This window comes from Centruroides sculpturatus, unplaced genomic scaffold (assembly GCF_000671375.1).
Source record: "Centruroides sculpturatus isolate CEXI.00-Female unplaced genomic scaffold, Cexi_2.0 scaffold2714, whole genome shotgun sequence".
In the NCBI taxonomy this organism is placed as follows: Eukaryota; Metazoa; Arthropoda; class Arachnida; order Scorpiones; family Buthidae; genus Centruroides; species Centruroides sculpturatus.
The window spans coordinates 1-15896 of record NW_019386822.1 but is presented as its reverse complement, the minus strand read 5'-3'; the positions used below and the strand labels follow the sequence as shown (position 1 = coordinate 15896).

At 31.2% G+C, this 15896-nt stretch overlaps 1 protein-coding gene across 1 annotated transcript; it reads right to left on the bottom strand.

Moving 5' to 3' along the window:
- Window positions 1-487: 487 nt before the first annotated feature.
- LOC111615811 (membrane-associated progesterone receptor component 2-like) lies at window positions 488-11378 on the bottom strand. The gene is made up of 3 exons (XM_023357247.1): window positions 11324-11378; window positions 10721-10870; window positions 488-1696 (listed from the first exon to the last, which is right to left on the bottom strand). Exons 1-3 carry the CDS (start codon window positions 11376-11378, stop codon window positions 1542-1544), a joined length of 360 nt encoding a protein of 119 aa, XP_023213015.1. The 3' UTR covers window positions 488-1541.
- Window positions 11379-15896: the final 4518 nt, after the last annotated feature.

The following is a 15896-nucleotide window of genomic DNA, read 5'->3' as shown; positions in this document are numbered from 1 at the left end:
ACAGTAGTTTACTGGTTTATAGAATGTGTACAATTTCTTGAAGAGCACATTCTATAAATGCATTCTGGAGAAAGAACAAAACTGTTACAATTTCATATTTTTAATGAAATTTGAAAATTATAGATAATGGATTGATTAGTTATGTTTTTATCTGTCTAAGCATGGAATATATATGAGTATTTTAGTTCAAAACATTAGTGGAAAAGAAATTTAAGAGAAAACTGGTACTGCCTAAGAACTTGGAAAAATTCCAAACAGTAGAAACTAGTTTATTTTCAAATGGACAATTCAATTTTTGATAATTTGAAATTTTTTTGGATTATCCTAATTGGTTAGAATCAAAAAGATTTGCATAATTTTGTTTTAATTAAAAAATTTTAAGAGTAATTTTTCTGATTATTCTTCTTACTTTCTTTAGAGTTTTATCAGATTAATTAATTTATATTATAAATGATGTCATATTTTAAAAAGTCAATCAACTATAAATACAAATTAAATGTGAATGATTAAAATATTTTAAAGATATTACTACTATAATCAGAATAAATATAAAAATATTGCAAAAATAATCCAAAGGACTATTTATTTTTTTTATCTCAATAAAGTGTAAGGACAACATTTCAAAAGATCTATTAAAAAAAAAATACTACTAGTAAAATATTTCCACATACAGATGCAAAATATTCAATGCATAACAAATTTGATTGCAAAAATTATACTGGAAACATACATAAATAACAAAATATAACTGGAAATGTAATTCTATGCAGTTTTGTGTTTGTACTTTTAAATTTTTAATATTCCCCAAAACTTTAGCTGCAAAACAATTTAATTATTTGAAAATACTATAATTACATCTTAACAATTTAATATATATATATACCAATTTCAGGTTAAAAAGTCTCAGTTAAATTTTAGCACCATAGAAAAATATGAGAAAGAAATTGCTCAAATACATGAAATTTCTCAAAGTGACAATAAATTCCAGAATATACCTTTTTTTATATAATGCAGAAGTAAATTATTTACAATACCCTTAACCCATTGTAAAAAATTAGCATATTGTATTATAATAGAGAATTATAGAAAATTTCATATATAAAGATGAATACAAGTCTCAGAAAGAGCACAACATAATATGAAATTATACAAAAATCACAGTAATTAAACATAAAATAAACATATGCTTGTAAAAAATTTTCAGAGAAAACTTTGAAATATCCTTCAATATGTAGGAAATCATAGTTTTGAAATTTTATTTTAATTTTGACAGGCACTGTAGCAAAATTGATAGTAAAAATTAGAAAAATTTGTATCTGTTGGTGTCTCTGTCAAGTAAGGAAATTAATATATTGAATTATACAAAAACAGAATGTTTAAATTTTAACTTCACAAAACTTAAAAAATTAATTTGGGTCAATATTTTACTATATAACAGAATTTTGGTCTCTTAAAAAAATGCCATCAAAATATCCATTTCACCTTCTATATTATCATTATTGGACAGAGGCAGGGTATTTTTCAGTCATTTAAAAAAATTTTTAAATTTCTTTTTTATTTTCCTTTGTTTCATCAACTTGTTCTGTGTTTTCTTCCACCCCCCTCTGATTCTGATCTTGACTAGCCTCATCATCTTCTGAATAATCTGTTGGTTCTTCTCCAGGCTTTAAAAGTCGACCAATTAGTGTATATTTATCTGAATTTAAAAAAAAATTAGAGTAAATACATTATTAAATCATTGGATATAATAAAATTTGAGATACAAATGCAAAGACTTTCTTTAAAATGTATAATATGGTTGAATATATAATTCCTACAAGAAAATTATTTGCATTTGTATCAATCATTTTTAATATATTATACTTCTAACAGATCTTATAAAATATTAATTTAATTTGATATTTATTCCATAATATAAATGAAAGATCAATTAATTATCAAAGTGAAACAAATGATGTATGATCAAAGTTAAATGAAATACATAAACATATTTAACTTATTCTGGTTTACACTTTTTTACATTGGAAATGTTTCTGTATATCAAGAATGCATCACTACTTTTTAATGCCTTATTTTGTTGGATTTTACATTCAAATTCAAATTTATTAGCATATTTTGGAATTTATCCAGCTACAAGGAAAAACATTAAATTAAATCTCTACAATCAGAAGTTGAACTGAGATAAAATACAGTCTCCCATGATGTTGGAAATTTTCCATAATACTTGTATACATAGTGTTAAATCAATAAGTGTAAACTTGAGGCTTATTTTCTATTTTGCTGCTATGATCCTCTAACAGTTTATCTTTATCCTGCTTCAGCTGCTTTATTTTGTACTTGTTGGAAAAGTTTTCCAAATGATAATATTGCAGTAAACTGAATTCCTATGTATGAAATTTCATCAACTACCTTTAATTTATCATTTAACAGATAAAAACCATAATCCTGATTAGCTATTCTTCCTCCTTTTTGACATATAAGAATATATGTTTTATTTGGATTAATCTTCATTTCCAACTAGAAAAAATATTCCTGTATCTGATTTAGTTTTCTTTGTAAACCAATTTTGGTTGCCGAAATTAACACCATATCACAGGCATATTGAATTAAATGGACTAACTGATTTCTCACTGAAATTCCATCCTCCTAATTAAACTGCTTATCAATGTCATGGATCATGAAGTTAAATAAATAAGATGATAATGGATCATCTTGCAAGAGCCAACCACATATGTTGAAAGGGGGTAAGTATTCTTACCACTTTTAATTGTAAAAAATAGTGACCAGATAGAGATTTAATCGCTTTTATAAATAGTTAATCTGCACCATGTATTTTTAGTTTAGAACAGTTTTTCTATTGATATCAAATTGAAGACCTTTTCCAGATCTAAAAAAGCTGCATAGACTTTGTGCTTTTTTTCTAGAAAGATGGATTTGAATAGTCAATAGCAATACAAAAGTTGCAACTTCTGTTCCACTTCTCTTAACAAACAAATTGTGATTTTTATGTCAAAAAATTCTCTGTTGTCCATTGCTCAAATCTATTTGCCAGAACTGATGTAAAAATTTTTCTTAATGTTGACAATATAGCAATGGGTTTGTAGTTACTGAAATTTGACTTCTCATCCCTTTTAAATATCATCTGAAAATATGAAGAACACTATGTTTCAGGGAAATGCCATGTTCATAAATGTAATTAAAGCTGAGCAGCAAAAATTCTGCCACTTCAATTGGTATTCAGTTTAGAAAACTGACTGGAATTAAATCAGCCAACATCAGTCATTTCACTCAGTTTACTAATAATTTTTACTATTTCAGAGGCCCGCATTGATCGATTCACCACTATATATCATTCTATTTTCAGATTTCTATCTTAAAAATAATTAATTATATCCCGGGAAACAATTCACTTTTTTCTCGGAATCCCGGGACAAGCAAAAGACCAGGAAATGAGAAACACTAGTTCCAATGAACCAAGTTTAGTCTTAAAATCATTAATGTCCTGATGTATCAAACTAATTTCTGTTTTAACCTTCAAAATTTGTTCAGTTATAGTTGAATTAGTTTTGTCAACTGTTGTAAGTTGACAAGTCATTGAGCTGTCATTCTTCTCCATCAACTCACGACAATCTACTAATGTAAATTCAAAATTATTTTCCCTTTATTCTTCATATACTTTTTCACTCCTCTCCATATCCATAGAAGTCACAGATTGTTTACAGAGCATAGTTTTCACATTGGCTGATTTAGACACCTTAGTAGGCCTTACTACTTCTGGTTAATGGAGGCTGCCTTCTCTTCAAAGTAGAATGTGATAAAGGACATGGATTTTGTTCAATTCCAGCCATAATAAGTAAAATCCATATTACTATCAGTAAATATGCTTGAAATTGCCACAAAATCATCACTGAATAATCCTTCTTCTTAAGAAAAGCTCACTCAAAATTCATGCCAATACCATTGAATGCCTGAAGTGCCCTGTTGGATTTTATATTATAATTATAATTGATTTCATTTTATTAATCACTAAAATAAATATTTCTACCACTTTCTAATAAATAAATTTAGTTATAAATTATAAAAAATTATCTGACAAACAAAATGAAATTACTATTAGTAGTAACATAAGAAAATTTCTGTATCATTTTTAGCAAATGCAGAAATATTTTCAGTATTAAAAAAATCTTATCTAAATATATTCATTAGAAACTAAATTATCGATGATAGATAACAGACTTATTTTAACTTGAGATAAGATAGTATTGTGTAAACAGGACAACTAACAATAGAAAATTACTTTTTAGAGAGATAATAATATCAGAAATGTTAAATATATATTTTATTTTATGAAAACTACATGACTAAAAATGTATTAAAAAAACCTTAAAGTTTGTGTGATAGGACTATAACAAGAAAAAGGAAGGAAGAAATTAAAGTAATAATTATATAATTAAAAATTATGCATAGTAATACTAGTATAAATGAATAATTGATTATTATTTATTATTCCTCCAATGAAAGAAAACTTTTTCCTTCATTAACAATTAAATTTATAAACTTATGAAGAATGATGATAATGAAAAAATAGAAGAAAAAAGTTATAAAAATACATTGTTAAAGCTAATCACCAACAAAAGCAACAAAAGAATTAGTTAAAAAAAATTATTAAGTTTAGAGCAACCTTAAAGTAACATGTTTTAACAAGTTTAGCATGTATTTTCTTTATTTAGGCCTCTGAAATGATATATAAAAAAATTATTAGATTACATCATCACTACATAATCAATGCACAATAGATAATTTAAAAAAAAAACTCTTTCAAGATAAATGAAAATGTTTGATTCCTCTAAAAAAAGTTTTCCCAATTACAGGTAGCCTTTGCACAATATGGCATTCCTACAACACAGTTTGAGATTGGAGACATCCCTGTACAAAATGTTACAAATTTTCAAGTGCAAACACTCAATTGATATATTTTTATTCAAGTAAGTATGTGTATTGTCTCATATCTTCCCATGGATTTTAGAATATTGAAATTTTCACTGTTGTTTTGTGCCTTTTTCTGGTTTCTTTAATCAGAACAGATTATACAATCTTTTCTCTTGTCCTAGCTTCCTACTTTAGCTTTCCTATAAACCAGATATTGCTTTTGTTGGTGATAGTGCTCTCCCAAACTCTGTTGTTGTGTTTTGTTTTTATAGATTAAAAGTTACTACATAAAATAATTACATTTTTAAAAGATCTCTTAGGCAAATGCAAGTAAATGACTATATCAGATTTTATGAAAAAAAGTAGAGAAAAATCAAGATGTTACTGATACTTTGCCAAAAAGAAAACATCTTTGTTTAATGATGTTTAGCAGTGAAGAAAAAAATTAATACAGTAAACTCCCGATTATCTGTGCATGAATTTAATTTAAAAAAATAATTATATGTGTATGTATTTTTTAAATAGTTGCTCGTTTTCATGTTTACACTTCCTATAAGTGTGCACATGTTTGTATTTAGATGTTTGAAGCAGATGGTGGGGGTATCTGAAGTCAGCTGGACTGGTTTTAGTTAGGCCGCATCTTTTGTGCTGGACGTTTCTTTTCAGAGGAGAAAACGATAGTGAGTACATTTATACAAAGTTTCGTTTAGTTGCATGTTATAATACGTATTACAATTTAGGATTTGATTATAAGTACAGTACGTATGTATAATACATATTATACATAATACAGTGGAACCTCGGTATACATCTGCTTTAGAATACGTCCAATTCGGAATACGTCCTGTTTGGACGAAACAAAATTTGTTCGGTATATGACTTAATTAATTCAATTATACGCGCCATCTATGAACAAGTACTGTAGCACTATCAGTGTACTACACCAGACTAGATGTTTGCGGTGCTACGGTTTATAACTTTGTTAAATTTCTTCAGATTTTAATTTGTAAGTAACATTTTATTTTTTTTATTAATCATGAATTGCAAAAGGGCAACAGAAAAATAATAAAAAATGACTAGAATCACAATGGAACTGAAAAAAGAGATTGTTGAGAAATATGAAGGTGGCACGCATGTTCGAGATTTAACTGTTGTATTCCGTATTCCGAGAACGACGATATCGACAATCGTGAAAAATAAAGACATTATTCAATTTGCTAACGTTGTGAAAGGGGTTAAATCAATTTCTAAACAAAGATCGAAGACATCAGATCATGTCGAGAAATTGCTTTTGCTTTGGATAACTGAAAAACAGTGTGCGGCGACAGCGTATCGGAAGAAATTATTTGCGAGAAAGTTAAAAGGATACATGCTGATTGCATGAAAAATCAAGCAGAAACTAGCGAGGAAAGCGAGGTGTTTAAAGCTAGCCATTTTTTTTTTACATGAGAACGGATTAATCATTTTTACATTACTTTTTATGGAAAAGGTTGATTTGTTATACGTCCTATTCGGTATAAGTCCAAACACCAGGAACGGATTAAGGTCGTATACCGAGGTTCCACTGTATTTTTTTCAAATAACTCTCCCACAAATACTTTCAGTATAAAATTACATAAAATAAGATATATTTTTTAAATTTTCGGATAAGTACCCTTAAAATGCCTAATAATCAAAAGAAAGTCGTACTTACTATAAAACAAAAACTAACGTTAATTGAAAAATTTGGAAAAGGTGAATCTACATGTTGTATTTTAGAAATAAATAATTATAGTTCAGATTATCCATGCCACCTCTCCCCACCATTAGCCCGGATAATCAGGAGTTTACTGTATTAACATACAATACTTTTGATTATGATTGTTAATTAAATATTGATTGCTTTAATAAACATATTTCTCTTAATTATGAAAAAGAATAGTTTATTTTTGCTAACTTTTGGAACCTAATCCTATGTTTTGTAGTAGTCCTTTGTTTTGTATAACACAGCACTTTTTCTGAACCTAATTATAGTGTTATACAGGGGATATCTATAATTAGAAACTCTTTAATTCTCTTCTCAAAGTAAAATGAGATTAAAACTAATAGATTAACAACAAGGGTAAATGGGAAGGGCTTATCACATCAGAACATGAAAAATGAGATTATTTGGCCAAATACTGAGTATGGTTGAATATACCCAAATATCAAATGATACCGAGTATTAAGTTCAACACTATTTGCAGAATTCAATGTACTGTTATAATGACATTTCTTCAGTTTTTTTTGTAACAATATCTAAAGTAAAGTTTATCTTCAATAAATAAATACAAGGGGTGTTTAAAAAGTATCGGACCTTTGGTCGGCAAAAATACATTTATTGATTTTGAGGTACAAAACCCTAATCCCCTTCAAAGTAGTCTCCTTGGTAATGTATACACTTCTCCCAGCGTTCCTGCCATTGCTGGAAACACTGCTGGAACGCATCTTTTGGAATGGTTATCAGCCGGTCCGTCGCATTTCGCATGATGTCTTCTCTCGACTAAATTTGGGTTCCTTTTAGCGGCATTTTCAGCTTGAGAAATAGCCAAAGGTCACACGGAGCCATGTGGAGAGAGTACGGAGCGTGACGAACCACAGGAGTATTGTGTTTGGCGACGAAAGCCCGAATCAGATGCGCAGAATGGGCGGATGCGTTATCACGATGGAGCTGCCAAGTTTTGATCGACCACAGATCCGGTCGTTTGCGTCGCACTGTATCGGAAAGACGACGAAGGACCTCCTGGTAGTACTCCTTTGCGATGGTTTGGCCTTGTGGTGCGTACTCAGGATACACCACCCCACGGGAGTCGAAAAAACCTGTCAACATGACCTTGACATTGCTGCAGACCTGCCATGCTTTTTTTGGCCTCAAGGATCGCTCCCGAAAGCCTGCTGAATCTTGCGAATGGTTTCCGCTTGGGTATTGCCAAGCTTTTGGCAAAATTTGATGCAATATCGCTGCTCATGTTGTTCAGTCATTTTTCAACTTAGTGGAATCCGACAAGAGCTCGTTACGTGTCCTCACTCATAGGCCGACTGCCAGCAACTGATGCTTCCTGCAGGAGGGAAAAAATTCAGGACTGTGCATGACTGTCCCCCCCACAACTCCACCAAAACAGACCTCCCGTGCATCATTGGTTTAAATTTCATCATTCATTGGGAAAAATAAAGGTCCGATACTTTTTGAACACCCCTCGTACATGCACTGTACTTAGAAGTATTTCTGTGTACTTTAAACTGGTAGTTTTATTTTTCTTGTAAACTAGATGATTAATTAAGGTACTCCTAATCAACACTGTCTAGAGAGATATCTAGCATCCAAATGCAATCAAATTTGGTGTAGTGACATTTCAGGACACAGAAAACATTTCTGTAAAAAATAATTAATACCAAACTTGCCACTTTGGATATTGCAAGCAAGAAAAAAAGCAATTTCATTTCTGAGGACATTCAATGTTACCAGTAGAGTATTGTTCACCCACATGCAAGCCCTATTTTTTGCATGCTTACAAATTAGTGCAAAAAACAACCTCTCACACAACTCCTGGGAAGACAGATCAACACAAAAAAATCTTTTTTTAATATCCCAGTATGAACAAATTTAAACAAAACAAACGTTTTCGACCATAAACTTGGTCATCATCAGGTTAATGGCCAGTATAAATTTGAATTTATGGTTGAAAATGTTCATTTTGTTTAAATTTGTTCATACTGGGATATTAAAAAAAGTTTTTTTTTTTTTTGTGTTGATTTAGTGCAAAAAATCACAAATTTCTATTTTTTGATCACTATCAAAAACCCTTTCAGTTTGGATGATATGAACGTCTGGCAATGCTGTTATATACTAGTCTGTATAAGTTTATTCCTCATTGAACAAGATCACCACCAGAGCAACTTCACACAAATTTGATCATGCAATACTTTAAATCCACATAAATACATAATGTCAGTGTTAATACATGAAGCATTGGAGCTTGCAGTTTTACCTTTTCAGCATAACATTTCATTCCAAGTTTTTGTCATTTCATAATTCAAATCAGGCACTTAATTAATTGTGTCTTTTGGTGCCCCTTGATGACAGCACTTGTACGTGAATGTTGTCTTGATCAAAAAGGTGCCAAAGCATGAAAAGTAAAACAGCATATTGGATGGCAAATTATTACAATGAGCAATGAAAAGACTTGTTTCTGATATAAATGTGTATTTTCTACTCTTTTGCTATTTCTCACAATTTTCTGCTTTGTAATGCAATTAGTGATGTAGCATTGAATTGGATTAGCATTCACATTTTCTATTCATGTTATTCATGTATGCAGTTTGACCTTTTGTACTAAATTGGTCATATGATTTCCCAGATTACATCTGGTTATAATAATAAAAGTATGACTCACCAACAGTTCTCTGCATTCCAACTCAACCTAATATTTGATCTTTTTTAAACATCGTACGGAGAACACATGTGCATACCATATTCAAAATCCATACCACTCAATTTATATTTGAATGTCAATGGCCAGCCTGTTTTGAATTAAGGAGACCTGAAGAAGTGCCCAGAAGGGATAATGAAAATGTTTGTCACTTAACTGTTATTCACACCGATTAATTAGTTGGTGAGTAGTACGTTTTATATACATCCCAGTGTTGTGCAGTTAAATGGCTACAATAGTGCTACAAATTATTAAGTAATTTGGCCTAGAGGTAGGCCTTTTGATAAATTTAATTATCATAATTAAATAAACATTTAATAATTAATTTAGAAGGTTCTGAAAGAAAAGAATCAGCCTGAAGCAAGGATTTGAACCTGCAACTCCCACTTCCCATGCAGACACATTGCCAGTTACACTACCCAGACCTGTCCAAACTTTGCTTCCAGAATTATTAATTTAGATATAATCACACTAGTTACTCACTAATCCAATATAATCTGACATTCATTTGGCATTAAACTAAAAATCAGGTTATTAGATGTTTATATTTAAACTGGTCATGCTCTACAACTCTGTAATTGACTTTTTCTGTATTGTGCATTGTTTTCAAGATAAAACTTCTGAACTTTACTGCTATGCACTGCAAGTGGTCTTGTATAGTAATAGTAAAGTGACTATGCACTACAGGATATCACATTCATAACTGTAGCTATCTGCATTCATCAGTCCATATAACTGATGAGTGCAGAACCTTGTATAATATCAAACCAGATAGCACATTGTATAATATCAAAAAGTAATACAAAAAAAATTAAGCTAATAGAGAAGTTGCAGCTGATGTTTTCAATGTGAAAACGTGTACGTCGGACGTTCAGCACTGCCTTCCTGTAAGCCTAGAAATTTGACAATGGCATTTGGAACGTCAGTGGAATCATGCTCGACGTTCCAAATGCCATTGTCAAATTTGTAGGCTTACAGGAAGGTGATGCTGAATGTCCGATGTACACGTTTTCACATTGAAAATGTTGGCCGCAACCTCTCTAATATATATAGAAATGCCATGGAACATATAAATGAAACATGGAATTATATAAATTATGAACAAGCAACCTTTCAGCAGTTAAAATTTTATATACTAATATTTGCAATTTGCAATGTTATGTAATCTAGAAATTAAATTTCACATTAGTCCAATCTTTAGAACCTAAAGATGGCTGTTTGGATGATCAAAAACATTTGTTCAACTATAAAATTTTAACTGCCCAAAAAATCACTCTTTCTAATTTTTTAGTGAAACAGTTGTTTATTACTTCTAAGCTATTATCTAAAATTGTTTTAGATACCTGTAAACTGCATTTCCCATTCTCTCACACTTTCCATTTCCATTGTATTTAGGTCTGAAAGATCATCATATTCATCTTTGATTGTGTCTATAGAAAATAGAGCAAGACCACGAGAAGCGTCATGACCAGCAAAAGCTTCATATGGACCACCTAATTAATATACAGAATAATTAGAATAATTTTAAAATAAAATAAATTTGATATTTTAAGCTTTATACTTTTTGATATATAGTGAAATTCCATTAACTTGGCATCCAGTATGCCGACAAATCCAATAAGCCAGCATGCTGAGCATGTCACAGTGGGTTATTGGTGCATTAAGCCAGAAATCCTGGGGTTACTGGCATGCCAGTTAAACTGCAACTAAAAAATTAAAATTCACACCACCATTCACAACTGGATAAACTTGATAAAAAAGTCACCAAAACAAAATATCCAGCAGAAAAAAGGAAGAATAGAGCTAATATTTTTGCCCGTATTGAATGGACATCATCAGGCTAAATGATCCGATAGCTGTTGAAACAATGAGGGATTGCCACACATATGAAAAGGGAAGGTGACTTAAAAAAAGAGAGAGGGGAGGAGAGAGGATGATAAGTTTACAATTTGTAGAATGACTTCTATGCCAAGGGAAGGAAGCAGTCCAATAAGGTGGCATATTTGATCAACTGGCACCAAATCAGTCCTGACAATGCTGGATTAACAGAATTTCACCAAATAATTTTCTAACATCAAATAAGTTATAATTTCTATAACCCACAAAATAAAAGTTAAAAGCTAAAATTTATATTATAAAAGATGTTTATCTGAAAAGTTAGTTCTATACAGAAAAATATAGTAATTATTGGTATATTAAACAATTGAACAATGTATTATACTGAATATAATTATAAATAATAATCTGTACCATGGTCAAAGGCATAGCTTTTTTGTAGCTATATGCCTTGATCGTGGTCTGATATAGTACTAGGCACCAAAATCAATCAAGTAGGACATAATTTGCCAACAGCAATAATAATAATAATAATCACCAACATATCCAGGATTTTGAGAATATGGGTGCCGCTCAAGTCAGATTTGGAGGGATCAAGGCACATGCCCTATATTGTATGTATATTATATTGATACTATATGTATATTATAGGCATTTTTTGAAGAATGTCACTTAATTACCTTAGAATTATTTTAGTTGCCTAATCTTATCTAATTAAAATCATATAATATGCATTATTATACTTATTTTTATTTTAAAGTAACAAAATTGATTGCTTTGGCATCAAGGGATATTACAGCATCAAAAGCACCCTTATGCACCCTACATCCTTAATAACAATAATAATCTGAACTTTGATATTTTCTGAAAATTAAATTTATGAAATGATTATAAAAGCTTACCTCTTAAGACAAATTGCTTTGGTTCTAATCATTTTAAGTAGCCATATTATAGCCCGTTATTCAGGCGATCGTTTGGAAGATTATAAAAGCATTATTGTATAAAAATTAGTGAAAAATTCTAACTAATGTATACAATACATTAAAATAAGAAATAATAAACAATTAATCATATAATGATAAACACATGAATACTATTTTTTTCACAAAAACAATTCGATATTTCTGATTATTATTATTAATACTAATACATATTGCAATATCCTGTAATTTAGTCATGTTTTATTATTAAAAATACAATATTTTTGAACATTTATTTTTACACACAGTTTATAAAAAATGTCTGTCTACATCAAGTAACTGCATTTACACACACTATATACTATATATATTGTATAGTATATAGTGTATGTAAATGCATTTACTATATTATAGTCAAACTCCATCAATACAAAGTTAAAGGGACTTAAAACTTGGTACTTTAACAATGTTTGTATTAAGCAAACTTTACAAAAGAAAGCAACAGTCACAACATCAAATAGCAAAAGCCAAATTTTTGCAGTTATTTCACTTTCTCTTATCTTGTTTGACTGTTTTAAAAATAAACAAAAATTTATCAGGTTTGGCCATCTCATTGTGGACTTAGCTAAACCAGAATGGGCCTGGAAAAAGCCCCTCTTAGTACCCAGAGGGACGAAAGAGTGAACAAAAAATTTTTGGTTTCTAATGTGCATGTCAATTGTCTTAAGTAATTGTTTAGCATTGTCACTGCATTAAAAGTGCAGACTATAAGAGAAAGTAATTTTGCAAGTTAGAGTGAACATCATTGATGTGGTGTATGTCCAAGAACTGCATGATCAATGACGACATAATCATCATCATCATCATAAGTACCATAGTCAGTGTTAAGTTGAAAAACAGGCCCTTGGTCATGATATGTCTTTTTCTCCTCATTCTGACACAACTTCAGAGAAACTGGAATTAGTGTGTTTTTGTACTAAATTATGTAACGTACAGATGTTCCCCTACTTACAAATATTTAACTTATGAACAATTTGGCTGTATGTCTAAAATTTAAATTTCATTCAAATTGAAGTTCTCTTACAGCTTGTGGGATGATGTTGCAGTCAGTTTTTGGACAATAATAGATAATAAATTTTCAATAAATAATTAATGTGGGCTTATTTCAGATGCAAAACAGCTTTCCATTGATATTTAGATTTCACTCTCAGAGAATGTGGATATATGTGCGAGATTAGCCAGGAGCCAAGGGGGCGATCCCAAGTGACCGCTTACTCAGCAACAAGTTGGTGAGACCTAATCTTGTTGTCTGTTGGATGGCTCTACAATAAATTGTTGGCAGGATTGTAAGATCTAGTCAACATCAGGATACTGACACCAGTTAGGATAGAGTTAAACATGTCCTAACCCACGAATTGTAACCAAAGGTTGAATAGGAGGGTCTAAAATTATCAAGTGGAAAGGTCATGAACAAGTTGATAAGTGTCCAAGGTTTAATAGAGACAGGTAGCCAGGTTAACGAATAAAAATATAAGTTTAATATAAAATATCTAAACCTAAGAATACACAGAAATATGTTATATACATCTAAGGCAACACGACAAAGATATCTACACACTCCAGTCACATTCTATCCACTATTCGCTCGAGAGAGAGTTTACAGAAATACCTCAGAAAGAGATGTGGTTCTGTCTTTGTGGAGATTGAGTCGTGATCAATGTCTTCCTTTCTTATACAGCGATTCAAGCTGTTGTCTTCTATGGGAAAATCCACTTTAGGCCATTCCAGATATGACGGGACGGAATATCTGGAACGGCAGAATTCCAGATATGACAGGAAGTCTTCTCCTTCATTTGTGGAATCTGTCTTATGATTACCGTTCTGGGGATAGCTGCTGGGAACTGGGTGGCTGTCACTGGTGTATGGCTGTCCAGGCTGGTCCACCTTGACTTGAGTTCTCACCTCCCTTTTATTGATTTAGCTTTGGAAAAAGAGTCAGATGATCAACTGTTTGATGATGCAGCTGCAGGTATGCTGTCAGAGGTGAGCCATTGATGACGTAAAACTGTCATTATATGGAGCTGTCATGAACATATTTGGTTCAAGGCTTATATGCTTCCTTCTATTCATACGCTGACAATTGATTTTCTCCTCCTTTTACACTGGGTTGTTTATCATTTAGTACTTGGATGTTATATTTCTCAGCCAGTTGTTGATAGTACGGGTGATATTCAATCTGTTTTCTGTGTGATGTTTTCTTTACTATAGCAATGGAGAAATAGGCTTAAGATTTTTCTGAAATTTGCATAAAATCGCGCCTCAATTCTCACGTGTGTACATACAGGCAGAGCCGTAACTACGACTTTGGACACCTATGGCCAAGAATAAAAATGGTGCCTTTTTAATTTTTATTATTAAAAAAAAAATTTTACTGTAAAAAAATGCTATTGTCAAAAATTATCTAATGACATTTAAATACTATATAAATATAAATATTTTTTTGTGTTATTAATTTCGAATATATATTATTCTGAAACCTCGTTGGCACCTTTATTAAATTGGCACCTATGGCAAGGGCCACATTGGCCATACCCTAGTTATGGCTCTGCATACAGGTATATGATTTGATGAAATACTGTGCTTTTCAGTACTTGTGCTCATGGAGAGTGGCATCAAGAAGAAAAGGCAAGTCCATTGCTTTCTTCAAACTTGAAAAACCATTTCTTATCAAACTGATTGCTTCTGTGGATGGATATGATTTTGTTATAAACAACAAACATCTTGACACTGTAGCTTACAGACTATCTGCTTCAAAAGCAACTTACATTTTTAATATCCAGGCATCTAGGATTACCTACGTATCATTTTCCTCTAGTCAATATGGTACACACAAATGCAATAACCATACCTGGTAATATACAAAAGAGCAGTGAGCAGTGTCTTTTGTAAGACAGGTTTGCCCAATGAGAATAGTAATGATGTTTTTATCACTATTATAGCACTTACGACTAAAAATTACGTTCTAACTTTTAAATGTTCAGAATTTTAAAATAATTTAAACATATTTTCAACACGTTCCATATTCGAATTGTACGGGAAAACCTGAGGAAGACCATGATTATGGTCTAAAACAGTTTTAATTAAAATTTGTCATTACTGGGATATAATAAGGTTCTTGTGAGTTGATGATAAGAATAATTTTTGAATTACAGTAGAGCATCGATTATCCGAATGTCAATCAACTGAAACATCAATTAATCGAAAGCTTTCCAGTCGGCAAATTTAAATTTTCGCTAGTGTTGTGTTGTGGTGCTGAAATCTTTGGCTATGTCTTGGGCTACTCCAATATTATTTTTGTTGATGCATGTTTTAGCAGGAGCACTGGTGCAACCATGAGAGAGTACTTAAGGACGTGCCAGGATTTGAACGAATTTCAACATGGGATAGGTTAATATATTTTTTCGTACATAATTAGTTATCCGAAAAATCGATTTTCTGAACAACCCCAGTCCCCAATTGATTCAGATAATCGATGCTCTACTGTACTTTCAAATTGGAGAATCTTCAGACTCTGGCATAACACTGCACATAAATCTGCAACACAATATAAAAGAAGTCATTTGGAATTGCAAAGAATTGGTAAATGGGGTAGAGAAGAAAAAACTGGAAGAATTTCCTTTTGATGGTTGTCAAGACTTTATATGATGATACCTAGGTGCAAACCTGGGGCGCCGCTAGCTGTTTGAACGCCCGTGTGCAATAC

What these genes read in the sequence shown, in the direction of transcription:
- LOC111615811 (XM_023357247.1), bottom strand. Translation starts at nt 11,378, where the DNA reads ATGCCACCTTATTGGACTGCTTCCTTCCCTTGGCATAGAAGTCATTCT. An exon ending in TAGAAGTCATTCTACAAATT is followed by an intron (nt 10,871 to 11,323) that starts GTAAACTTATCA and finishes TATATTAATTAG; the next exon opens with GTGGTCCATATGAAGCTTTT. An exon ending in ATGGGAAATGCAGTTTACAG is followed by an intron (nt 1,697 to 10,720) that starts GTATCTAAAACA and finishes TTTTAAATTCAG; the next exon opens with ATAAATATACACTAATTGGT.